The sequence below is a fragment of the Wolffia australiana genome, chromosome 17, assembly GCF_029677425.1.
Source record: "Wolffia australiana isolate 7733 chromosome 17, ASM2967742v1".
Taxonomy (NCBI): domain Eukaryota; kingdom Viridiplantae; phylum Streptophyta; class Magnoliopsida; order Alismatales; family Araceae; genus Wolffia; species Wolffia australiana.
This window is the reverse complement of record NC_135851.1, coordinates 8,530,940-8,558,081: the sequence shown is the minus strand read 5'-3', so window position 1 is coordinate 8,558,081 and position 27,142 is coordinate 8,530,940. Positions and strand designations below refer to the sequence as shown.

General features: G+C 43.4%; 1 protein-coding gene across 3 annotated transcripts in view; it reads left to right on the top strand.

The window, feature by feature from the left end:
- LOC144714670 (ABC transporter B family member 25, mitochondrial-like) overlaps positions 1–26,324 on the top strand; it is a 73,985-nt gene extending 47,661 nt beyond the window's left edge. The window contains exons 11-21 of one of the 3 annotated variants that reach the window (XR_013584428.1): positions 3,034–3,150; positions 10,222–10,307; positions 18,839–18,927; positions 19,728–19,783; positions 19,883–19,963; positions 20,538–20,603; positions 20,673–20,765; positions 24,431–24,495; positions 24,676–24,811; positions 25,633–25,842; positions 26,205–26,324. Coding sequence is in view for 1 of the 3 variants with exons in the window: in XM_078589448.1 (XP_078445574.1) it covers positions 3,034–3,150; positions 10,222–10,307; positions 18,839–18,927; positions 19,728–19,783; positions 19,883–19,963; positions 20,538–20,603; positions 20,673–20,765; positions 24,431–24,495; positions 24,676–24,811; positions 25,633–25,782 (939 nt within the window). In the remaining 2 variants the exon portion in view is untranslated. Of the gene's footprint in view, positions 1–3,033; positions 3,151–10,221; positions 10,308–18,838; positions 18,928–19,727; positions 19,784–19,882; positions 19,964–20,537; positions 20,604–20,672; positions 20,766–24,430; positions 24,496–24,675; positions 24,812–25,632; positions 25,914–26,163 lie in introns of those variants that run through there. The other 2 variants (XR_013584427.1, XM_078589448.1) reach the window with 2 other exon arrangements.
- Positions 26,325–27,142: the final 818 nt, after the last annotated feature.

Below are 27,142 nucleotides of genomic sequence, written 5' to 3'. Positions count from 1 at the left end.
ATCCCCTTTCTCTGCCAAGGCACTATGATTTCCTGCACACAAGCAAGAGAGGACTTGGATGATCATGCTTAAGAAAGATAAACTTCATCTCAATCTAAGGACTCAAACAATGGTGGGAAACATAGAAATCACATCCTCAAACTCATGATAGCAAACCAGGAAAATGTTGGTGCACAGGCTATGGGATGGGCTATTGCTGACAAATTTTTTCTCCAAAAAAAGGAAGACGAACGAGTGGAAATGGAGTGCTAGGGGGCAATGATGGTAAGTCCAGAGCACCAAGCAGAAATGGTCAGATCTTTCTCAGAGGTCTAGTTTGCACTCATGGAACAAAACGCCAAGGGGACCCAGGCCCAAATGGCATTCGAGTATTCTTTTATAGCGAGTTTTGGGAGCTGGTTGGGCCTGATGTGATGCTCGCGTTCTAATTCTGTCATGGACAGGGTATAAAGGAGAAGATCAATAAATCACATCTCTTCCTTCTGCCGAAATGCCGAGGAGCAGCTAGAATTGAGGACCACTGATCCATTTCATTGTCCAGTTCAATTTACCTTCTATCTGCCGAGGTGTTGGCGAACAGGCTAAGAGATGCGATCGGAGAACAGGATAATGCCATATTTGAATCTTGCATTTTCAATACTCCTAGCCCCCTAATGAACTGGTTTCCACACTATGTTTCATGATAGGAGGGCCATTCTCACCCTATCGTACGACTCTGAGCTTTTCCTTAGGACTATTCTCATCATACCCTCCACACGCTGGGCAACCACCCTCACCCCCCCTCCCCCCCCCAAAATCAATTGCAGATCCACCCATGGCTTCCTCTTCTCGTGATTACCCAAAGCTGAAAAAGGTTGTCTTGGCACGGGTAATGTGTAATCCCGAACATTTGGCAAACAAGTCCAGCAGTCTGATTAGATTCTTGGGTCTCCTCTGCACCCTAAATGAAAAATGAGGTATCATCTGCATATTGTAGTAGAGGGATAATGGCTGGGAAGCTAGGTGGCCGAAATCCCTTAAACAGGTCATTGGAGCAAGCCTCTGTTGTACTTTAGGCGAAGCAAGAAACAACCTGTTGTCTCTCGCTCTAGTGCTGAAGCCGAGTTTCGTGCTCTGGCACAAGGCACATGCGAGGCATTATGGATCACCAATCTTCTCAGAGAGTTGAAGCTGTCATGTGATCAACCTACTCAACTATTTTGTGATAACAAGTCGGCTATCAGCATTGCCCATGATCCGGTACAACATGATCGTACTAAACATGTCGAAGTGGATCGACACTTCATCAAAGAGAAGCTCGAGTCCCGACAATTTTACATATCACATGTTCCCTCTGTCCAGCAGTTGGCTGATATCTTTACCAAAGGCTTGTCTGCTCCGCGTTTCCAAGAATTGTGTGGCAAACTGGGCATGGATGATATCCACTCGCCAGTTTGAGGGGGACTGTTGAATATGTAGTTGGCTTTTCTTTTCTTCCTTTTCTTATTTCCTTTTGTACCCCTGCGTTCCTCTCTCGACCTCTTCTTCTCAATATGTACTCCTGGTAGTGAACAGGGAATACCTAATGAAGTTTCTTCTCAACCCATCTTCCTCTCTGGGTTTCTACAGCTGGTATTTAAACCATCTCAGTGAGTAACCTTGACTGGGACTTCCTGTGGGCATCTTTGTGGCATCGAGGCTTTCCAGCAGAATGTGTGAGGCTTTCCAAAAGTATTACATTCCACTCTTTTTCAATGCTAGTTAATGGGTGAAGCCTGCATCCCACTGCGGAAACCATCATGACTTGGAACCCTTCCGTAGTGGGATGCAGGCTTCAGAGGTTGTAGTACCTTTTCACCTCTAGTTATGATTTAGTAACCTTTACCGGCATGTCAGTAGTTTAAGTGAACACTAGAAAGAGCTCAATGAGCGCTTCACTATGTTGTTTGCTTTTTTCAACTGAAGTCGTGTAGCGCCAGTTGAGAGCTGATAGAGCAGTTAGATCGCTGAGCTCCGTTTTGAGTCTAAGTGAGCAAAGCCATCGCGCACTTAAAGGTACCCCAAGGTTCTGATTTCTCGGAACAGAAACTTTCTTATAGTTACAAAGTTCGGGTGGGTGACTTTTGAATTGACAGTAGTTATGAAAGGGGGAAATAGCTCAGTTGGTTAGACTGCTGGTCTGTCACACCAGAAGTTGCAGGTTCAAACCCTGTTTTCCTTGCCCAACCCATTTGGTCTTCACTGGAAGCTGCCCTTGCATTCATTACAAATGTCTTTCTCCCCACCCAGGTGAAATTGAAGACTGCTTATCCATCAACAATCCTTATGGACCAGTTTCAAGGGGATGGTAAGTGGCAATGTGTCCTCACTCTTATAATCCATGTTTGAAAGACTCTTTTCTCGATTGACATGGGTCAAGGACTTGAACTTATATTTGATATGAATCATATTAAAGTTCTAATATTTTTCCAAGCATCTTTCATGTTCCAGAGAAAAATAGGAGTCCTGGTGCAAAGCAGACATGTGACAATGAAATCACAGGAACAGAGAAGGAACAAGAACCAGGTGGCAGAAAATAATGAAACCACCTCAACAGGAGATCTCACAAAAGAATCCTGTTTTGGCAATACTTGTCTACCAGGAACCATAGGTTGGAATAGGCTTTTTTTCAGGTGACATTAATTGCAACGTAAGAAAATGAAGATGCTTTTTTGAATCAAAAGTTAGGAGTTAGATAAGCCTTTTGCAATGAGCTGCCAGGTTCTAGCAAAAATCTATAGTTAAAATATTAACAAATGCAAAAGAATAGATAACCTAGTTTTTAGATGTTTGAAATGAACGAATAAAATGAGTAATTGCTAACATGGTACCTTGCAGCTTGCAGGGCTATGTCTGGGTCTTCTTGCTCGGTTTTATTTTTAGCATTCTTAGAAGCCACCCTTGTTTATTTTCTGTCTTCATACTATTGGACATAATGTAAAGACATGGTATTTTGTCATATTTAAAGATATTTGAAGCACTTACAACATGACAGCATGTGTCGGACATCTGCAGGTCATGATAAATGGTCTGCTCTTTCAGCTTTCGTTGCCTCTCAATTTTCTAGGAAGTGTCTATCGTGAGACAAAGCAGAGTCTCATTGACATGAAGTCTATGTTTCTGTTGCTGGAGGTACTTTCTTTGTTCTCACTGGTTATAATCTATTACATTCGCTAATTTTTGAAATTCATGCATCCTGCCTTTTTATCCAAATCGTACGTGGTGCTGGGATGACGTAACTATACCATAGTCTGATTCTGACTGCATTTTGTTCATTTTTTTTGCCTTTGTGAGATGACATTATGGCAAAAGGCCTGGCAAATAGATTACGGGAGGTTATTGGAGATCTTGTCAGACCCTTTCAGTTTGCATGCATCCCAAACAAGCAGCTGGTACAGCAGTGGCTGCCAAGATGGGACTTGAAAGAGGTCACTAGATTGGATTTTGCTTCCAACGAGTCCTGCTGGGTCTCTCTTTGGGGAGGCGTGTGGAGTGGAGAAGGCTCCTTGTGGTGCTATGGATGATATGGCTGCACAGAAATGAGGTTGTGTTTTGGGAAGGGCTATGTCAACAGGCAGTGCCCTGCATGATGTGGATAGTTTCATTTCTTATTGGTTTAGGGTGGTCTGAGGGGTGGCAAGAGGAGCAATCTGGTCTTTCATGTATTTTAAGTTCACATATATCATAAGCTTCAGGTTTATCCCCAATATGGGGTGAGCTTCCCTATCTTCTTAAAAAAATACTTGTATTAAATTTTCTTGCTAGACCTTGTAAATTAGACATAGGGATACAAATCTTTTGCGTAGAATATAAGCTACAGGATGATTGTTATCCCCAAATCTTTTGCGTAGGTTTATCCCCAAGAATCTATTATGTACTCCAGGAGGTTTTAAATCCCAGTATACAGCACAATAAAGTTGACTACTAAAGATACCAGACTACTTCTATTTGAGATGGTTGTTCACAAGTCCAAAGATTATCGCTCATGTTGAAACTTTAATATCTGAGAATGGACTTCTAGTCAAGGTACGGTGCTTAAGGTGTTTGTTGCAAACAAGTTTCTCACACACCACAGAAATAAAACATCCCTATATTATCCATCAAAATACTTTGTCGATCCAGGAGAAGGGCTACAATTTTAGTTATACAAGAAGAAATGTGATATGATACCGGGCCGTTGTTACACCAGACGGGGGCCCGGTACGTCATCCAAGCCATTCTACCGGCCCAATTAGACCCAAATCGTTGGGCTTCCTCCCCGTATGTATATATACATACGGGAAAGAAAGAAGAGGCATCAAGAAATTCCATCGTAAGCCACTCTACCTTTCCTTGAATTCTCTCTTACTTCCTTCTCTCTGCCCTCTCTCGTTCTAACCCTACCTCCTCTTGTTTCCTGTCCTCTCACATCTCTCCCAGGCATCGCAGCTCTGTCCCGTGGAATCGAAGCTGTTGCTCCAAGGGAAGGCGATCAACCACGACAGAGTTGCGAGCTCTTTATCTCTCTCTCATCCCCTCTTTCAATCCTTTCATATCGAACAATTCCTGGAGACAGTTACAAATTCAAGAAGTGTCAAGAAACGTTCAAGATCATCTTTCATGTCGTTTAATTGCATAGATATGTTCAAGAACGTATCAAAATGGTACACCAAAGAATTCAGTCAGAAGTTTCATGGAAAGGTATCTCAGGTAGGACAAATGGAAATGACTGTCTGGGATGTAGAGAGATACATAGCGCTATTACTAGCAGTGAAGCTTCATGGAATGCGATGGCAGAGCATTTTCATGCATTTTCTGGGCGTGGGGACAAGGCAAGTGGAAATAGAGTGGCAAAGGGCCCAAAAAAGTCACAATGGAACAACGGGTTGAGTTGGTTAGGCCCTTCACAACGGGTGGACGAAGTCATGGATGCAATTAAGGAGCTGAATGAGGAAGGCACACTGGGGCCTGATGGTTTCCCAGTTTTCTTCTGGGGCCTTGTGGGAATTGGTTAAAGTCGAGGTTGTGGACATGCTGGAGGAGTTTTGGGCAAGGAAATTATGGGTTGGAGAGACTTAACAGGTCACCTAAGCTGAAATGTCCAGGAATAGTCAACATTGGTTCAGGAGGTGATTAGTGATCTCATTGTCCCGTTTCAATCAGCTTTCATACCAGGCCGACAGCTACGTGAAGGAGCAGCAGTGACAGGTGAAATCCTAGCGGCTTGGTGGAGAAATTTCCGGTGTAAAGTTGATTTCGCGAAAGCCTATGACTCTATTGATGGGGAATTTCTGTTGGCCTCTATGAGGAAGAGAGGATTTCCTACTGAGTGGGTGCAATGGATCTGAAAATGCGTTACATCCCATTCATTCCCAGTACTGGTAAATGGAAGACTGGAAGGTGCTTAGATCCACCCACCGGGGGAGGGGGTCCGGCAAGGATGCCCTTTGGCACCGCTATTTTTTGTCTTAGCAGTGGATGCATTGGCAGTATGTACAACCAGTGTTTGCTCCCAGGGCTTGCTATAAAGATTTCATACTGCGAGCTCGCAACGGGCATTCAGCTTCTGTGATATGCTGATGACACAACTTTCTTCATGTAGGGCTCTGTTGAAGAAGCTAAAAACCTAATTGTTTTGCTAAACCTGTTCGCTGATTTCCCAGGGTTACAAATCAACCGTGAAAAATCCTCCTTTCTTGACTTTGGACTATCATAAGTGGAAAAGGCACAATGTGCAGGAGCTCTAGGGACGCCCATTGGGACACTGCCCATGTGGTACATAGGTTTACCACTGTCAAGGGGAAGGCTTTTGTGCACAGATCGGAATTCGATGATTGAAAAGATGGAGAGGAGATTGGAAGGATGACAGAGCTGGATGTTGTTGAGAGGCGGATGGTTAGTGAAGAAGCCCCAAGGAGAGAGAATAGGTCAAAAAAACTTAAACTCATACACCTAAGGGTTCTCGTCGATGAAATATATATAGAGAAAGACAAGAGAGAGAGAGAGAGAGAGGAAGAGTAATGGCCCATATAACTAGGCCCATTAAATAAAAATAAAGCCTATTCACCAGTCCCCCTCAAACTGGTGAGTGGATATTATCCATTCCTAGTTTGCCACACAATTCTTGAAAACGCGGGGCAGACATGCCTTTGGTGAAAATATCAGCTCGTTGATGGGCGGATGGGACGTATGGAATGCAGAAGCGTCCCGACTCCAGCTTCTTTTTTATGAAGTGACAATCAATTTCAACATGTTTAGTACGGTCGTGTTGCACTGGATCATGAGCATGCTGATAGCCGACTTATTATCACAAAAGATTTGAGTAGGTTGATCACACGACAGCTTCAGCTCTCCAAGGAGATTGGTGAGCCATAATGCCTCGCAGAGACCTTGTGCCAGGGCACGAAACTCTGCTTCAGCAATGGATCGAGAGACGACAGGTTGCTTCTTACTGCGCCATGTAAAAATATTGCCACCAAGAAAGGTACAGTAACCCGTTGTTGAGTGACGATCAACATGAGAGCCAACATAATCAGCATCTGTATAGACGTCCAACTGGAGACCACCTTTACGCTTGAATTGAAGACCGAGGCCAATAGTACCTTTGCGATAGAGGAGTATGCGGTTGACTACATGCATATGACACGCCTACGGAAAATGCATAAATTGACTTAACACGCCCACGGCATAAGCGATGTCAGGGCAAGTGTGAGTGAGATATATCAGCTTACCAACCAATCTTTGGTACCTTCCTTGATTGACCGCCTCCTCATGCTCCGCCAAAGATAGCCGGTGACTGACTTCGATGTGAGTGGTAAGGGGTTGTGAGTCCTCCTTTCCAAGCCCTTGAAGAAGGTCAGTAATATATTTCCGGTGGTAAAGGAAAATGCCAGTCGCATACTATGCCACCTCAATGCCAAGGAAGTATCAGAGGGGACCAAGATGTTTGATGTCAAATTCACCCACAAGGTGACTCACCAACTGAGCCGCCACATGTGAGTCATTCTCCGTAATGATAATGTTATCCACGTACACAAGTAGTGTGACTCCCCTGGACGAGGAATGATGATAGAAAAGGGTATGGTCACCATTGCTCTGAGAATATCCGAAGAATTTCATCAAGTGCGTAAAGCGACCAAACCAAGCCCGCGGAGACTGCTTCAAGCCATAGAGGGCCTCCTTGAGACGACATACCAAGGGGGACGCTGATGAAGGAGCTGCATAGCCGGGAGGCAAGGCCATATAAACCTCTTCATGGAGAAAGGCATTCTTGACGTCAAACTGCTGAAGAGGCCAATCATGATGAGCCGCAAGTGCAATAAGGAGACGAACGGTGTTCATCTTAGCAACTGGAGCAAACGTCTCCAGATAATCAATACCAAACTGCTGTGTATAGCCTTTAGCCACAAGACGGGTCTTATACCGTCCGAGAGAGTCATCACACTGGTTCGTGACGGTATAGACCAATCGATAGCCAATCAAGTGCTTGGCCGAAGGTAAAGGAACAAGATCCCAACTCCAGTTTTTTTTTAAGGCAGCCAATTCCTCTTCCATAGCATGACGCCCCTCAGGGAAAGCCAACGCTGCATCCACAGTCATCAGAATGGCAATGGAATCAAGACGTGTGAGAAGGGCTCGATAAGACGGTGAGAGGCGATTGGGGGAAATATAATGGGCCAAAGGGTACAGTGGGGTGGAGGTGCAGAAGTGAGGTGCTTTTGGGAGGGCAATGGGAAGGTTATCGCACGATGGAGGAGGGCTCGGGGCATCAGGTGGTGGGGCAGGTGGAGAGACAATGGGAAGATCATCGCAAGAGGAAGGAGGGCTCGGTGCATCGGTTAGTGGTGCAGGTGGCGGGGCAGAGACAGTCAAGTGATGACACAAGCGGCAGGGCAGAGACAGTCAAGCGATGACGCAGGTGGCGATGGTACGCGGTCCCATCAAATTTCTGCGGAGGAGCCGTGGTTGGGAGAACTGATGGAGGGGTAGCACGTAGAGGATGCAAGGAGGGATGTGTAAGCGGAACAAGGAAATCGAGGGACTCATCACATGAAAGAGTAGCGGAAGGAGAGGACGACGAGCAAGAAAGGTAGAATGGGGCCCATTAGCAACTGGTAGCCCAACAAAGGGATTCTTCTAGAAACTGACAGGATTTGTGAAAATGCACCTAGAGCCCCACAATATCCTTCGACAGATTTTTCTCTAACAGGATCCAGTAACAGATTTTTCTCTGACAGAATCTTCCGACAGATTTTTGCAAACATGATCCACTGACAGATTCTTCTCTTACAGAATCCTCTGACGGATTTTCTTCTGCCACAATCTGCAGAATATCGTTGCTCCATCTTGGCAAAGCTACCCGATCTTCTGTTTTGTCCTATCAGGACCTTCTTGAACCACACAAATATCTCGTGACAGCTTCTACAGGCCCAGAATCTGCTGAATATCTCTGCTTAGTCTAGTCAGGCTGCTGATCTTCTGTTTTAGCTTGTCTGATTTGTTATGTTTTGGATTGCCCTTTCATGGGTACTGACATTATGGACGACCCTGCGCTTGTGGTGGCCTATATAGGGCCCCCTGTACCCTTGAAGGATCATTATTGAGGTATATTTTTGTTTTGTTGAAACTCTTGTTTCTCCCCTTTGAGTTTTCTCTTTGTTAGAGAGTGCCTCTGTACCTGTGGATTCAAGCACAACCTCTTGTGGTCTCTAAGATTGGAGAAGCTAGTTTTCTGCATTCAGCTTGGCTGCTTCAAGTAGAGCAAGACTTGTGGATTAAAGTCTTGTTCCTACACTGTTCGTGTACTAAGGCTGTGTCACATGGTCTATCTTTAAATGCACGCCTGGGCCAAAATTTTTTCTCTTTCTGTTGAGCTGAAGGTGCACCAGAATTTGGACATTCATTTGACTTCTCAATCATCGATGAATTATCCTGCAATGAAACACACCAGAAGAATGGGTTAGCTAAACGTAAAATTAGTTATGTTTTGAGAATAACTAGAACTATGCTCTTGCACAGGAATGTTCACAATGCATTTATGGGGGTAGCTGTTCTTACCAGTGTGCATCTCACTGATAGGATACATTTAGGAGCTTGGGACTTGTAAGTGTGCTGGATATTTTATCGAAGCACTTCCCTTGTGTAAAATTGAGGACTGACTTCTTCCAGGATATTTGGATGTGTCCACTAACTGTCTGCCTCTGTGGTCAATTTAATGTATTTTGTGGGCTATTCATCCACCCAGAAGGGATAAATGTGCTATCATCCCATGTCCAGACGGTTTTTGTCTCTGCCGGTGTGAATTCTGACGAGGCAGTAGGATTCTGTGGAGGTAACACTCACAGGCCAAATCAGAACAGCCCTATGGCAATTACATGAGTATGATGTATCTATCTGGTGGAGAAGAGACAGCTGAAGGAATGACTAAACTTTCTGGGAGTACAGAAAAGGTAGTGCCAGATCATGTCCAGATCCATATTACTAGATGAAGAAACTGACGTTGTTAACACAGATCCTAGAGCTGGGAAGGAGGAAAATGAGGATGGACAGTCCTATTGGCTTGCATTGCATAAGGTCATCCAGATCTGTACCAAGAAACCGCTATACTCAATTTCTGACTTCATATCGTAAGGAAGACTGCGTCAGATGTTCGAGACATTTCTTATCAATGTGGGGATTGTTGCAGTCTGGCTGCCCAGTAGAAAAGGCATTGGCCCGTAAACAGAGTCAAGCAATACTGAGAAATTGATGGGCCAAGAGAAATATGAGGCATTGGACTTGGCTTAACTACCTCCTAAATAAAAGGTTGCAGTATGTAAGTGGGTATGTGATCCTAAATATAAGACTGATGGAATCTGATAAAGATATATAAAGACAAGTCAGTCTCTAGAGGATTTACTCAATCAGCATGTGTCCTACTTTTTTTTTTTCAGCTGCCTGATTTGTCAATTGTGCAAGCCTTTTTCCTTGGTTATGGTCATATATGAACACAAATCTAAAGCTCAATTTTTCATATACGGGTAATTATATACCATGCAGAAGAGTCTTGTTTGAGGTGGCAGACTATTCAAAATCTTCATTGGCATAACTTTGAAAGATATTTGACAATCATCACAGGTGTTTGAACTGTGTTCAAAAGCTTGCATACATTGATGACATGCATTTGTGTTTTTCGATCAGATCATATTGATTTTTCTGTCTTGTTTGTTGGTATTTTTGTTGCAGGAGAAGCCTGATATCAGGGACAGGGACGATGCAAAACCTCTGGAGATCCGTGGAGGAACCATTGAGTTTGAGGATGTGCACTTTGGGTATTGTATATCTCTCTTTCTCTTCGTATTTCTTGCTGAAGCTGTTAAATTAATTTAAATGCGATGAAGTACAAGAGCATTGACACCAGAGGGATGTGGGAAAAGGGAAATCATAAGGTATCTAAATGCATGAGAAGGAGGTGGATGTCTGATGTAATATACCCTTATTCTCCATTGTCACTCGGTCAAATCTCGAGCTAGGACTCTTTGCTCGGAATTGACGTGTGCCGGCCTCAGTGCTTGGGCAGAACTGTGAGCAGCCTTGATCTCTTGCAGCGGAAGCTCTTGGGATTGCTTAAGATTGCATAGAAGGGGTTAGGGGAGATGGTGGTGCTAGGCACTGTCAGTGAACAGGGTCATTGCATTGATATCATCAGGAATACATCGTAGATTACATGGGGGAAGACGAGGGGTGTTACAAGGAACAAGACGAGGCGCCTTGCGCCGAGGTAATGTCGCCACACCGCCTCAGGGCCGCTGCTCCGTGCGCGAGCACCCGCTCTGCCGCTACACAAGCGCGCCCGCGGGCCTGGCGATCACACACGCCACTCCTGCCTTGACGATCACACACCCCACCGGCACCCATGTCGACGCTCTAGCGCACAATCTGCGCGACGCTGCATTCGACGCCCCCGAGCTGGGCGCTACGCGCCCAGCACTATCTGCAGGAGCGCTATGCGCCCGCTGTGCCGTCTCGGCGCTCTTTGTGCGCCACATGCCTTAGTCTCCTGGCGGGATGTCTCACTATCGCGCGCCCCGCACACGCAATGCGCGCACCACCCGTGCGGCCGCCGCGCGGTACCCCGCGCGACTCCGCTCGCTGCAACCGCGGCATGCCGCCCGGCCTGCGCGTCCCGCACTCAGCGCAGCGCCGGCGCTGGCAGGTAGCGTTGGCGCCAGCGCGCTTGCGCGCACGCGCGCCTGTGCCGTTCAGCCCGCGCGCCCAGCACGCGCGGACCTTACCTGATCCGCCCCGCCTTGGGCGTGGACGGGCACATGCGCAGTCTGTCGTGAATCACCACCGACAGTGGCATTGGCCTAATAGATCAGGTACTGGGCATCGCTACCCATTTGACTCAGTACTCAAGACTTCATGAGTCGAATACGCGAACAAACCCTCCCAATAAGCATGCAGGCCTCTGGGCAAGGAATGCCGCCTAGTTAGGGGCCTAACATCCATGCAGAGATCACTAGATACCTGATGCTCGCTGTTGAATGTCTACGTTCCCTTAATTTTTTTTTCAAAAAAAACTATCCCTTAGAATCTTGATTCTGTGTGATGGGAGATATATACCCTTATGTCAGTCCCTTTAGTAATTACATGGATCTACTATTAAGTGGGTGAAGCCCATTAACTGTTGTCACCCATCTTTGAACAGGTATTATGATTTATGGAAAAATAAGTTTTTTTTCATTTTGAAACCCTAAGGGTGCCATCAACTTTGTCCAACAATTCTGTCTACAGTTTTTTTCTTTTACTTTTTGTTTCCTTAATTTTCATTTTGAAAATTTATAATCTCCATAAAAGATATACTGGCCCCATGTGTTACCATATGGGATCTCTATCCATATGGATTATCTATCAGTAGAGCCCTAAAAGACTTATGTCAATGTGCTATTTTCTTTCAATCTTCTTTCTCCCATCATGGATCTTTGACAACTCATTCTCATGGCGAGGGATCCAAGGAGAAATTATATGGTATCAGTGTCGGATACTCAATCAAGTGTTTTTAATTGGGCCATGGAATAAAGGGAACGAGAAACTGGGTCAGACTGTCTATTGCTTCACATGGAAGCAAGCTGCAATTGTTCCTGCATCCTGGTCATGGTCAAATTGGAGTGGAAGTTTTTTCACACGAGTATGACAACAATGAAAAAGAAGTGGCGGCCTACGACAACACGCCCAGATCTAATACAGCTTCAATGATCTTGAAGACGACCGTGCATGATCTGATTATGGTTAAGATGACCCAGGAAGTGTGATCAGATTACCTATTTTACCCACAGTTAAGAAATTGCGGATGAAGCCCATCAGAGATGCTCCAGCAATTCAGACAATGGGATGTGTGCAGATAGTTCTGTAAAGTCAAACAATCCTAGAATATGAAAGTGAACTTGAGGTATTTTGAAGAGAATATACCATTAACGTCTCTGAAAACATGCTGAATCCAGATTTTGAACAGGCTAGGTTTTTAAAAAAATATATAAGGGGTGAACACCTGATGAATCGGTGAACCCCCATCAGGACCTTACAGTCCCTTCACCATCACTAAGATCATATTCAAACCCTCCCCTCTCCACCTTTTTGAACAGGTGAGGTATTTCTGGAAACATACACTTTATAATGTTTTGATGGAACTTTGAGCACTCAAGAGACTTATTCTCTTCATGGAGAAGATACCAAATCAAAGAAATCATTGTAGTTCTACTTGAAGAAGAAATGTCACTCATCCTGTTTTTAGTCTACAGAGTCTGAAAATTTAGCTTATGCCATAGAAGCTAAGGACAAAAGTGTGACTTCCATTAATCTTTCAGTGACAAAAAAAGCAAAATCATCTCTATCTTTTCTATCAGCATCCCAAGAAAATCCATCTGCTGAACAAGATCTGAAGAAAATATTTTTGTTGTAGTATTTGCAAGAGAAAGCACCACACGGGGAAAATATGTTGGAAGCTGCATGGTCAGATGGGTCAACCTGTGCCAGATCATTCATTTGACTCTTGGTCAAAGTTTCTAGACGAGGGGAGATTGATCAGCAAAGGAAATTCTACTTCAACTGAGATGTTAAGTGTACCTTTGGCCAAGTTTCACCAAAATTGGATAAGAACAAAAAGTTTGCAAGACTGAGGTGAGAAGCTGAATCTATACTGAGTTCACCTTCATTGGTCTGTTTTTGCGTTGCAAATTTAGTGATCAAAATGAGATTTATTCTAAATATGGGGCCACGTACACATGACATCATCAGTAAATCTTTTTATAAAATTTGAACATTGCACTAGGAGAAAATATATGTTTATTGTTGGATGAAAATTACTTCCTGTTTTGGGTTTATATGATGCAGATATTGATTCAGTCGGTGTCCAAAGAAAGCACTTGATGTATTATCATTAATATTCCATACTCATACCATCAAATTTGCTTTGGTTAAAACTGTATATTTAATGTGACAATGCAACAAAAAATAAGATGGGACATATTGAGAGTGGGGGTTTCGGGAAGCTTGAAGATTGTTTATTTTTATTCCGGACGATGAAGTTACCTCCAAGAAAAACACCATAGCCAGCGTATATCTGTGATTGATATGAATTTGGCCCAATGTGAATTGACATGTCAGGGACATCTGAGGCTAGTGACCCCAAGAGCAAAGGCACCATAACCCGCAGAGGGCAAGGAGGAAGGAGCTCCCAGGCGCCCAGTAACGTCGCACTCCAAAGTGTCTCCCCAGCGGGAAGAGAGGAAGGAGGTCTTGCAAACCCGGATACATTGCCCCGCTCGAGAGACACTTCGTCAGGAAGGGGGGCCGAGACCGAGGGATCCAGCAGGGCAATAGGCTGGGACTTGCGACCAAGCAAGAAGGGAGAACAAGGTCTCGAAGGTCTTGTTTACAAGTGAAAGAAGCTCGGTATCCACCATGATAAGACAATAGTAGCCTGGGTCAAGGCTGGGAAGAGCGGACACATGAGGCTGGCGGCGGAGCGCTTGTCAAGAAATAATACCAAAGTAGACCGTGGTGTGAAGGAGACAGCAGAGCCACAGGGACAAGTCAAGGAGTTCATGCACACATCCAGCAGTGGACTAGTAGAGCCAGCAGAACAAAGAAAGAGCATCGAAGAGGATTGTATTACAAATCCCCAGGCTAAAGGGATGGCGGCAACAGTGGGACTGAAGCTGACACCAGTCCACGATGGGGCCAACGAAGGTTTACCATGAAATGCATCTCATGGAACGTTTGAGGCCTCTGGGACGAAAGCAAACGAAGAGTGGCGGGCAGCTACTTACGTGAATGGGAGGCGTCTGTGGCATGCTTACAGGAAACCATGCTGGAAGGCTGCGAGTCAAAGGAATGGAATCTAGTGGGAAGAGGCTTCCTTGATGGCTTCGTAGCAGTAAATGCGGTCGGGCAGTCTGGGGGAGTGGTGGTAGCTTGGAGCAAGACATTGTACTCAGAAGTGGTTACATGGAAGGGGCAGTTTGCCACAGCAGTCAAGCTGAAGCGTATGAATGACAATTTTGAGATGGTCGTAGCCTCGGTATACGGCCCAGCAACCGTTGAGCGGAGAAGGGAACTATGGAGGGAATTGGCCAACCTAACAAGCACGTTTGAGGGATGTTCCATGTTGTGTGGAGACTTTAATGTGACACTGGAGGCAAGGGACCGACCAAACAAATTCGGAGGGAGAGATGCCAATTCCGAAGACTTTTGGGCTTTTGTGTTCAGGATGTCGTACCTGGACCGCATTGTGTGTTCAGTTGAGCTTGCAGAGCGATTTCCATTAGTAGACGTGAGATCACTCCGGTGCCCAATCTTGGACCTTACCCCTATTGTTTGGGCTGGTAACAAGGCGACCAGGAGGCCCAAATATTTCAACGTAGACAAATCGTGGCTACATAAGACGGGCTTCAGTGAAATGGTGAAGGAAAAGTGATCATCACAGTCCCGACTGAATTAGGAGACAGAAACACAAGCCACCAAAATTCATGGGCTGAGAAGTCATCTCGTGGAGGTCCGCAAGAGAATACATGAGCACCAAAAGCAGACTAGAATGAGGCTTTGACCAGAATCAAACGCTTTGATGACCTTGAAGATATACAGAGCTTGGAAGAAGACGAAGCATACGAACGAAGGAAATGGAGGGGGGTGGTAGCCGTGGAAGACAAGAAGCTTGAGTCAGACTGAGACGAAGGTCCAGACAACTGTGGCTAGAGGAGGGAGATGCGAACATGAGATTCTTCCACCGAGCTTCAAACGGGAGATGCCGAACCAATAATATTTGGAAATTGTTGATGGGTGGCCAAGAACATGTTGGATCACAATTGGTAGGTCATGCAGCCACAGATCATTTCCGCACTTTTTATAAGAGAGGAAGACGCAACCGATGGATATGGAGCGGCAAGGGGGCTTGGACTCTGGAACCCACACACAAACAGGAACTGATTTGTCGTTTCTCGGAGGACAAGGTCAAGAAGGCCAATGAAGGCCTCAACGGCGCAGGAGCGCCAGGCCCAGATGGTCTGCCAGTTTTATTCTACAAAGAGTTTTGGGATTTGGTGAGACCAAATGTGATGGCCATGAAGAATTTCGCAACGGAATCGGTAGTATGGAGAGACTTAACAGGGCATACCTCTTTCTACTACCTGAAACCCAAGGTGCTGAAAGAATCAAAGATTTCAGACCAACATCCTTGTCAAACTCTATCTACCTAAATCATTTCGAAGGTTTTGGCGAATAGGCTGAGGGAGGTGATCGGGGAACTAGTAGGACCCTCACAGACAGTATTCATACCGGGCCAATTGCTAGTGGATAGTGCAGTTGCAGCAGGAGAGATCTAAGCGACATGGAAACGACAGGGGACAAAAGGTTTCATGTGGAAGGTCGACTTCACCAAGGCTTAACACAGTTGACCGGGGCTTCCTCTGGGCATCTATGAAAAGGAGGGGCTTCCCTAAAGAATGCGTCACGTGGTTAAAAAGGTGCATAACTACACATTCCTTCTGACTATCGGTGAATGGAAGACCAGAAGACGGGAGCATACAACAACAAAGGGGGGTGAGGCAAGGATGCCCTCTTGCACCTTTACTTTTTGTGTTAGCAGTAGATGCACTTGCCACATGCACTACCCTAACATGCTCACACAGCCTCTTGAGGGGGTATCAGACACCTAGTTGCTCAAAGGGTATACCATTACTGCAGTACGCAGACGACACCACCTTCTTTATGGAAGGTTCTGTGGAGGAAGCAAAAAACCTATCCATGCTACTTGATTTGTTCACAGATTTCTCGGGGCTACAAATCAATTGGGCCAAGTCAGCTTTTTGAGTAGTGGTCTTTCTCACGAGGAGGAGGTGCACTGTGCAGAGGCTTTGGGAACACCGATTGGAAGGCTTCCTATGAGATACTTGGGCTTGCCACAGACCACAGGGCGGATGACTAAAGTGGACTGGCAACCGGTGGTAAAAAAGGTTGGGAGGAGGTTAGAAGGATGGCAAACCAAGGTGTTGTCGAGAGGGAGCAGGCTGGTGCTATTGAGATCAGTTCTGTCAGCAATTCCCATATTTCATCTCGCAATATTCAAGATGCCAGCGGGAGTTGGTCAAAGACTTGAAGGCTTGATTAAACGGTTTTTTTGTAAGGGAGCTGGCACTGACCAAAGCCGAGAATCGGCACTGGTATCAGGGGATACCATATGCAGGCCACCAAACACGGTGGTCTGGGAGTATCTCATGGGATACCATATGAACACGGCATTATTAATAAAATAGGTGACGAGGATTGTGCAACCATCTGTTTTTCGAGTGCCCGTCGCCTGCACAATTTGGGACACTAACACTCCAGGGTGTGATCACGACATCAGTCAAGGCTTCTGGGAATCCATTCTGAGAGCTAGCCGTAGACGGAGAGAAGAAGGGGGCAGAGCGCTGACAGTGCTATGGGGAGTATGGCGTCACTGAAATGAAGTGATCTTCTGGGGGAGGCGGCCTACAACCGACGGGCTCGCCCATGAGATCGAGGGTCTTATGTTGGTGTGGTCCCCCTCAGATACGAACAGAGCGGGGAGAGGATGACGGTGCACGGAAAAGGCCTTTTGAGGTCGATATATGTACTCCATGGGTCGTTACGGATTTGTCGGGTACTTGCGACAGATGACAGATGAATAGTGCATGGATTTGCAAAGAATTGACTGAGCATGTTCATAATGACAATAAAAAAATTGGCTGGCCATGTGCCCACCAGGGAGTGCCAAGCTGTGCGACAGTGAAATAATTCTGCCAGCCCACCAGATGATAACATTGACCACAAGAACATTAAAAAAGTAATGTGTCAGGGTCGAGTTTAACCTTTTGGACCATGGGACTCGAGGATGGTTTATGACCCAACAGATCTGCATCATGTAGAAGATCCAGGACAAACTTCTGATGATAAAATACTGTAGAAGCTCGGCATCTTGCTTAAAGAGGAAAAATAGCATCCTTTATATCAGCTAGAGCTTTTAAGATGGTAAACTCTTGAATCTAGCTTGGTATCCAATCCAGGTGGCATGTTCAAATCTAAGAAGAAACACACGGCATGCTTGGCTGTTAATAGGCCAGTGGCAGGTTCTGTGGGCGAGTGTTGAAGCACACAAACCTGCTTGAAGAGTAAAAGTACCGCCCTTATCAGGTATAGCTTTTCGCACAGTTGGTAAGTGCTTGAATGTTACAATTACCAGTCGAACGGCTGAATAATGTGAGAGGAGACTGTTTGATGGCCACACACGTGGAAAATATGCAGAAAGGAATTTAACATGTTGAACCGTACAAACATCCTACAAATCCCCGGGCAGAATTGCATTTTTAATACCCATCATATAAAGAGGCCACAAAGTGAACTATGAGATATTAATGAATGCAAATTGAATTAATCTTGGCCATCATGGCAAATGCCTTGGAGTCATCTTTATGATATGTTTGGGTAAACTTTGAGAAACCTCGTGCTTCAAGGCAGTCCTCCAAACTATCAGGATCACCAACCACCATTTTGAATACCTACTTGTTACCTGCAACTGACGTAGGTGGAGGCCAATGCACCAACTGCCGAATGGGTGATGAATTGACCAAGAACTGAAGAACTCTGGAGATCGATTTCATTTCCCACACTCTATAGATATACATATATTTAGTTCTTTTATCATGTATCAGTGTCCCACTTCTTTGGATAGCAGTTTCTATATCTGCTGATGGCTACGGCCAAATCCATTTTTTGACAAGTGTCTTTAGCTCCAAGATTTCTTTAGCTCCAAAATTTCATACCATAGACTCTTTGTAATGTGAAAGTCTGCGGTTTTACTTTCTTATCAGGTTTTCCTTTCTTGCATTATGCATTTAAGTTCTAGAAACAATTCTGGTGCGAAACCATGAACTCATTTGCTATATCTCTTGAGGGCTGTACTGTTGTCATCCCCCATTTTATATATTTCTTTGTATTCCATACAATCTGATACATATCCAATCAGTGAGGGGGACAGTTAGACCACTCCCTAGAGTAATAGGGGTACAAATACTCCTGTTCTAAATAAACCGAGTTGGGACGCCTTTTATGTTTTCTTTCAGTCTTTCCTCTCGGGCATTCTCTATTATTCTAAAACGTCACCTTCCAGGTATGTATGACGATATTTTCACAGATTTTTTGATGTATTTAGATTTTATTCTCAATGACTAAAAGCAAATAACACAGTTCTTGTCAGCCTTGATAATCATTTATTTATTTTTTGAAGTTCTCTTTCATAAAATGGAGTTATATTTAGAGGGAGTCCCACTTTATGCATGTTTTGTAGATATCTGACGGACAGAAAGATTCTTGATGGATTGTCCTTTATTGTACCTGCTGGGAAAAGTGTGGCTATCGTTGGAACTAGTGGCAGCGGTAATATCTCACTCTGGCTGATGTTCCAAAATTTGGATTAATATTTAGGGTTTTATTTTGGAATTCCATCTATAAAAGACCTGTGATTCTCTGGGATGCTTTTTGGTTACATATTCTTTTGAGGGCAGGTGGATCTGCATTTTAGCCTTTATTATCTCATTTTCCTGCCTTTTGAGGACATCTTTTCTGGGATTTGGTTGGTTAAAAAAATCCAAATTTATTTTATTTTTTTGATTCGCCATTTCCCCCCTATGCGGCTGGACAGCCTGGGACTCCATATTTCTGATGAACCAAAATACTAAGATCTAATAAGTTATGAGGCCTCAAATTTTATTGCAAGGAAGAATTGTTTTCTGAATTAAAATAGCTCTTCCATTTTATTAATGCTGGAGATTTTTTTCATTAGATAATCAATTAAAGCCATGATTCATTGGATAATCTGATTTTTAAAGTGTTCTGGTCTTTCCCCTGACCGTTATTTTGGTGGACCCTGATCGGAGTTAGGGTTTCGACAGAAAATAAAAATTATCCATCATAAAGTCAACATCATCATGCTCTGCCGTGTGGATGATAATGACCATGGTGAATCTTTTACCACCATTCTGCTGAAGCCAAATGACGAGGACAACAAAGCCCCGTCCACATAATTAGGGACGGAAAACCTTACGTAGAGTTACCTGCGGCGATCATTTGGAAACCCTTCCATTCTATAGCAGCATTTTTATCATTTTCTTGCAACCGCCTTAGAATATTCTTTTAGAGTAAGAGATTCAAAATTTTAACTGGATCTGTTTGTTCAGGAAAATCGACTGTTCTCAGGCTCATGTTTAGATTCTTTGACTCTGACTCTGGAACTGTGAGAAACTTCCCTCGTTATTTTTCTCTGGAGAAGAATATGATTTAATTGCAGCGTCATTCATTTGATATAATTATGTGTCCTCGAATCTTCATGTAGATAAGAATAGACGGGCAAGATATACAGAGTGTGACCACAGATAGCCTCCGAAAATCTATGGTCGTTGTGCCACAGGATACTGTAAGTATCTCAACCTGAGATCTAGTTGCTATCATCACCACTTTTAAAAGTCTTGAACCAATCTTTTCTACTATATTGGGAGATAGGTCACAGTATCTCTTTTCCAATCTCGTCCTCCCTCTTCTATCCTCTATCTCATTCTCTCTCTCCTTCTCACTCACTGTCTCTCTCTCTCTCTCTCTCTCTCTCTCTCTCTCTCTCTCTCTCTCTCTCTCTCCCACCCTTCCTCTCTCCTCTCTCTCCCCTCTCTCACTAGCTCGCCCTTCCCTCGTCTCTTGCTCCCCCTCTCACTCTCCCTTCCCCCTCTCTCTCTTCCTCTCTCTTTGACACGATGACACATTTCTCTCTCTTTGGCACAATGCCACATTTCTCTCTCTCTCTTCAACAAAATGCTACATTTCTTTCTCTCTCCCTCTCTCTTGGCAACTATGTAGAATAACCATCAAACAGTTTATCTTTCTGTCATTACTACTGTCTGATCATTCTAAACAAATCCATGCTTTAATGTAGCTTTCATGTTTCGCTTTAATGCTCCTGTTCCACTTACAATAAAGTCAAATAAAATTACATGCAGGTTCTTTTTAATGATACAATATTCCACAACATACAATATGGTCGATTAACAGCGACGGCGGAAGAGGTCTTTATTGACTTTTCATTGTCTAAAATTATGTTGATATTCTGCATCTAAAGTCGTTTTCAATTTTAGGTTTATGATGCAGCTAAATGTGCTGCAATTCATGATTCTATCATGAACTTCCCAGAAAAGTACTCTACCGTTGTTGGAGAACGTGGGCTAAAGGTAAGTTGTCAATGTATATTTTTTAATCATCACAATCTTCCATTTTTAAAAAGTATATTATGTAAAATGTTGCTTGATGAAAAAGAGGCTCAATCCTCATAATCTATTTTCGGGTTCATTACATGCTATTTAAAATGGGGAGGAGCGAGAATATGGAATAAGCCCATGTTAATGTGTCATGACACAGAGATATAAGAGAAACAGAGAAAGAAGACTGTCCATCACGCCCCCTCAAGTTGGTGAGTGGATATTATCTGTTCCCTATTTGCCACTCAACTCTTGGAAGAGGGGAGATTGGCCTTTGTTGAATATATCGGCTCATTGTTGAGCCAAAGGAATGTACGGAGTATATGCCAACAGACTCCAGCTTCTCCTTAATGAAGTGACAATCAAATTCAACATGTTTATTGTGATTGTGTTCCACAGGATCATGGGGTATGCTGATAGAAAATTTATTATCACAAAAAATTGAGTAGGCTGATCACAGGAGAGTGTCAGCTCTGCCAGAAGATTTGTGTGTCATGATGCCTCACAAAGACCTTGAGAGAGGGCGCAAAACTCTGCTTCATAACTGGACCGAGAGGTCATGGATTGCTTCTTGCTGGCACATATTTAGATTGCCTCCAAGAAAGGTATGTAGCCCTATTGTTGATTGTCAATCGACATGGGAACCAGTATAATCAGCATCTGCATAAACGTTAAAATGGAGGCCACCCTTACGCTTGAGAAATGAACGATGTCATGAGAAGTGAAGAACGTGGAATTTTTTTTTTCAACAACAAAAAAGGTGGTCACCCGGAAAAGGTTGGTAACCACCCGCTATTACAAAGGGGTTTATCCTCTCCCCCCTCTTTTCCCGACTCTGGGGAACTATGATGCCAGAAGTCCTTCAACCTCGTGGACTAGCCCATCCATAGAGGCCGTCCCCCCATGAAAGATCACGTCATTTCTGTGGCGCCATATTCCCCAGAGCACTGTCAATGCTCTGCCCCCCGCTTCTCTTTGTCTAGAGCCAAATTTCTGTATCGAGTCCCAGAAGGCCTCCTTTGATGTCGGGTTTGCCGCCGTCTGAGTTTGAGTAGCCCAAATCGTGCGAACAAGAGGGCACTCAAAGAATAGATGGTTACAGTCCTCTTCACCTCCTGTGCACAATAGCATTCCGTCGGTGCGTCAGGATACATCTTCTTTCGGAAGACTCGGGTCGTCACTCTTTTTCGAAACACAAGCCACCCAGAGATCTTCACTTTCAGTGGGACCTTTAGACGCCATATCACTCAGCATGTGTGCACCATCTCTATACTTTCTGTGTTTGCCTGTCAGATTCCCAAGTAGGCTTTCCGCACTGTAATGATGGAGTTAACATAATCACGGGCATTATTAGAGCAGAAACATTCAGGAGATGCGGCAAAATGACTTTGGAAGAGGACATGGAACGGATTGATAGTTTGGCTAAGGTCGGATTTATTTTTTAAGAGATAATCCCATGTGAAGCAGGTGGAATCATCAACAAATATTGTCAATCGTCGTGTATTCAAAGTGACAAGGATAGGGGCAAGACCCCATATATCACTGTGAATGAGAGAGAAAGGAGAAAACATGTGTGATGAAGGATCAAAAAGGGGGTACATTGTCTGAGTATAAAAGACAAACAAACGCATCCATAGGACTTCCATGAAACAGATGATGGAACATCAGTCTCAGAGTAGAGGAGGGTGGATGGTCCAAGGGGAGGTGAAACAAAAGATGGTCGTACATTGTAAGGTGGGAGGGGAATTTGAAACACTCAACACCTGCAACAGTAAGGAAGTCACCCGGCATAGTACTAACTATATGAGAATTGGGAGAGAGGGTGTAGGTGATGAAACAACATGATTAATGGGTCATGGGGGCAGTGGCACCTGAGTCAGTGATCCATTGCATCCTAAAAGAGGAAGATGAGGAATTAAAAGGGCTTTTACCTCTATGAACCAGTGAAGTAGAGCCAACCGTGTTAGACTGAATTTTATGACGGAGTTGGTCAATTTCTTCACACCGAAGCTGATCTCCTATAGAAGATGATGCATCAGCTGTTGTTGGGGTATCCTTGGAAGAAGACAAAGTTGCAAAAGAAAACTCATGGCCAGTATGTTTGTAGGTAGAAAGACAGGAGAAATCGTAGTGGTTACCAAGTGGAATTGGTGGGCATTCTTGTGCTGTGACTTGTAGCAAGTCCCCTTGGCATGACCATGTTTCTTACAATACTTGCAGAAAAGGGGATAGCACATAAGACAGCAATCCCTGGACGAGAGTTCCCAAACTGTTGGATAGACATCGCAGAGACTGGTTCAGAGTGAAAATTGAAGGTGTCTCCTCAGTCCGAAACATATGAAGGGCCTCCTTATTGGTATGATTTTTTTCCCGATGGATAAGCTGGATAAACAGAAAATCATACTCTGAATTCAATCTCACGAGGAATTTGAACACCTCAAGTTGAAGAGCATACCCAAAATCAACCAATAGGGGATTGGGGAGCGTGCAGTGATCAAACTTGTCTAATAGAGAAGTCAATTTGGTGCTCTATTTCCGAACAGATCGCGGACTTTGGACCAAATTTCACGAGGGATTCGCATGATCATAGAGCACTTTTTGAATGAGATTCTTGAGCAGTGTCCTCTGTATCCTTGGAGGAGTTAAGAGAAAGGAATTCACTAACGAATGATGGAATGATGCAGTCAAGGAGGCATTGGTCAACAACAACTTCAACATCAAGCTGATGATCATAATGGGAAGCAGTGGGAAGTGATGGCTCTTCCAAAAGATGCATCATAAGTTTTCCTTTCAAGGTAATTGGAACATGCTGATGCCATTGAAGAAGATTCAATGTTCTGTTACAAAATTCAGGAGGTATGGAAGGCAGAGGATAGTACAAATGACTCAATTCTGGTGTTGACAGAGTAGACGACCCTGACGGCTAATTGGCAATGGATATAGTTGAGATATCGGTGGTCATTATATTACCTAGCAAGGAGATCAAGAACAATCAATTTCACAGATCTGATGTGTGTAACGACAGGGGCAACGGGCATGAAGGCAGAGCCAGCATAAGCGTTGGTGGATCCAGCGTGAGCAGAGGCAGAGCAGACACAAGCGGAGGTGGAGCCAAAGCGAATGACCGCAGGCGCAGAGCGAATTGTGGTGGAAAAAAGGGCTGATAACAACGGCAAAAGATGGAGCAAGCAGCGGTGGGCACTGCAGCGAAGCTGGTGAGAGTGGATTCTATGATGTGACGACGAATCGGAGGAAAACGTGAGATCTGGCCTCGATACTACGAGGAGATCAGGAATGAAAAAGAGGCTCAACCTTTGTAATCTGTTTGAGGGTTCATTACTTGCTTTTTATAATGGGAAGGAGAGAATACTAAATAGGTCTTTGTCAATGGGCCATTATGTAGAGATATGAGAGAAATAGAGAAAGAAGCCTATTAAACACTTGATTGACAAAAAAGAGTTTTTATGACACACTTGTTGGAGACATTGTCCTGATTATCATGAAATTTTAGTTTGAATATCATTTCCCTCATATTACGTATATATCTTGCTTGACTCAGAAAATTCTGCATCATAATTTTTGGAGATATAACCTGGTTTTCATGAAAATTTTGTTCAAATATCATTTTCCTTTCACAGCTAAGCGGGGGAGAGAAGCAGAGAGTGTCTCTAGCACGTGCTTTTTTAAAGGCCTCTCCTATTCTGTGAGTATTGCTTGTTTCCTAATTTCTACGATATTCACCATTCATATTTAAGGGACAAGAACACAAAACATTTTGTCATTTGGTTAATATTGTGCTCTTTTCCTCCAAAATCAGGAGTTTGGTATTATATATTTAAATTTTCGTTGATGGTCATGTTTTAAATTTGACATGAATTACCAGGTTATGTGATGAAGCTACAAGTGCCCTTGATAGCACAACCGAAGCTGAAATACTGAGCTCATTAAAGTCTTTATCGAAAAACCGGACCTCTGTCTTCATCGCCCATCGACTCACCACTGCCATGCAATGTGACGAGGTACTGTAACAACCCAACTGCTAAACATAATTCTCCGTCCATCAGTTAATACTAATTTTCTTATTGGATGATTAATAAAACTTGCTTTAGTAGCTCTAGTTAGAGTTCAACAAGTCTCGATGATATTGACTTGTGACATTGATGTTGGTTGCCGGTTTCACTCTGACCTCGTCACCATCATTGTCAATGTCTTCAGTGGCGGTCAACACCATCGTCACTGTCTACTGCTCTTGGCCAACTAGACTGATTGACGTTGATGACGACATTGGTGGGTGGGTTAACATTTTTTAACCAGAATTTTACTAAGTTGATGGCTGACCGACAGCATCAACTGTCTGTGATACCCCGGCATGGTCGACAGTGACCTCCTTGACGTCAATGTCAAAGTCATCATCAAAAGTCAGCAAGGGTCGATGAGGTTGACAAGTGTCAAACCGTAGCTAAACAAAAGTTGGTCGCGGTTTGTCTGAAAATGATTGGTATCTATTTCTGGATAGTAATTAAAAAATTCTCCAGTCACCTCAGCAGAAGAACCTGAACAAGTAAAAGGCTAAAGTCTGATCCTGTTTGTACAGTTGCAAATGCTTCATTTGCCAACAACCCCAAAGAAACTCTAGAAAAGCCCACTTATTCATCTTCGATTGTTGAGAACCCAAACAACAAAATTTCATATGAATTCTCAAATCTTTTTAATTTCCAAAGAACATGTACATGATGAAAGTTTCACTTACCCAACAACTACCATGATGTTATGAAAAAGCCATCTGGCACGGGTTTGTTGAGCCATCTGCTATTAAGATGGAATGGATTTGTTGGTCCAGGTCATTGTTCTGGAAAGTGGTAGGGTTGTGGAGCAGGGCCCACACGAAGTACTGCTGACCAGGGGAGGAAGATACGCCCAGCTTTGGGCCCAACAGAACAACACTGAAGCCACTGATGCAACTGTGGAACTGGAGTCAGCACCGCTCTGAGCTTGAAACCCCACCATCTCCCCGTGTACATTCACATAATAGTCCTAATTTTGGGGACAGGTAAAACCCATGTCTTATTTATTTGAATTTTGTAGATCTATATTTTTTTATACAATTGATTGTTTGTTACCTTTTTGGACTCTATTATGACACGTCATCTCCAGCTGAATATTGTTTTTTCTTCCTCTCCTTTTCCTCTATTGTCAGTTATCTTTTGGGCTATTTTGACTCATCGTCTCTTTCCATCCTGATGCCTTTTTTTCTCCCTTTCCCTCTTTTTCTATCTCTATATCTCTGTTCATAGTAACATTTTGGGAGTCTATTATGATACATGATCTCTCTCCCTATGGACGCCATTTTTTCCTCTTTTTCCCTCTTTAGGTTTGTTACATGGATGACAGACGACAATTTTGGATGGACAGGAGGAGACATTGACGAAGCAAAAATGCGGTGTTAAATTTGTCGTTGTTATTATTTTCGCTTCAATCAAATAAAATTTTTAATTTGTAAACTTACTCATAGATGTATAAGTGAGAGTAAGGTCGTCTCCACAGGGACTGGCCTTTAGGGATGTATTTGATAATTGAGTTGTTAGTTAATAAGATATAGTAATAATAATACTAAAGATAGTAAGCATAAAAAGAGATAAGGAATTAGTAAGTAGCGGCAATATTAGTGTAATAAGAGGTCTAGAGAAGGGAAAATATCCTATATTATACCCACTTACTTAGTCATAGATACTAAGTATAATCAAGAAGTCAGATATTAGAGAATATCGTTAAGGATGATAGTATTATAGTTGGTGAAGAGATAGATAAGTATTAAATAAGAGTAAGTAGTTTAATAAGACAGAAGAAAGACAAGGGCTACCTTACATCAGTAATTACTTTAATAAAAAAAGGGAGAAGAAAAATGAAGAGAAGCTAGATTGATAAGTATAGGTTTATTTAATTAAGGGTAATTAATTAAGCTAGAGAAGTATTTGTATATATAAGAATGTATATAAGGAGATAGTAAGTAAATATCTAATATAATATACTAAGTAAGAGTTTAAATGAGTATAGAGAGATATTAAGAAAGGGAGAAGAGGTAGTAATGGTAATTAAGAGGTAATTACAGTAATATAAGATCGCATATACTTATAAACTACTACTTATATATGTGAAATATTTACTAGAAGTATTTTAGATGTTTTTATATGTTTTATATTTTTATGTGTACTTTAAAAGATTTTTAAGGGTCGATTTAAGGGAGTAAAAGGGTGATTTAGTCGAACACCTGAGAGGTGTTCGACCAAATGCCCATTAGGGGGTTGAATAAGAGATATATATAGTATTTAATCTTCGTATGCCTTTTATAA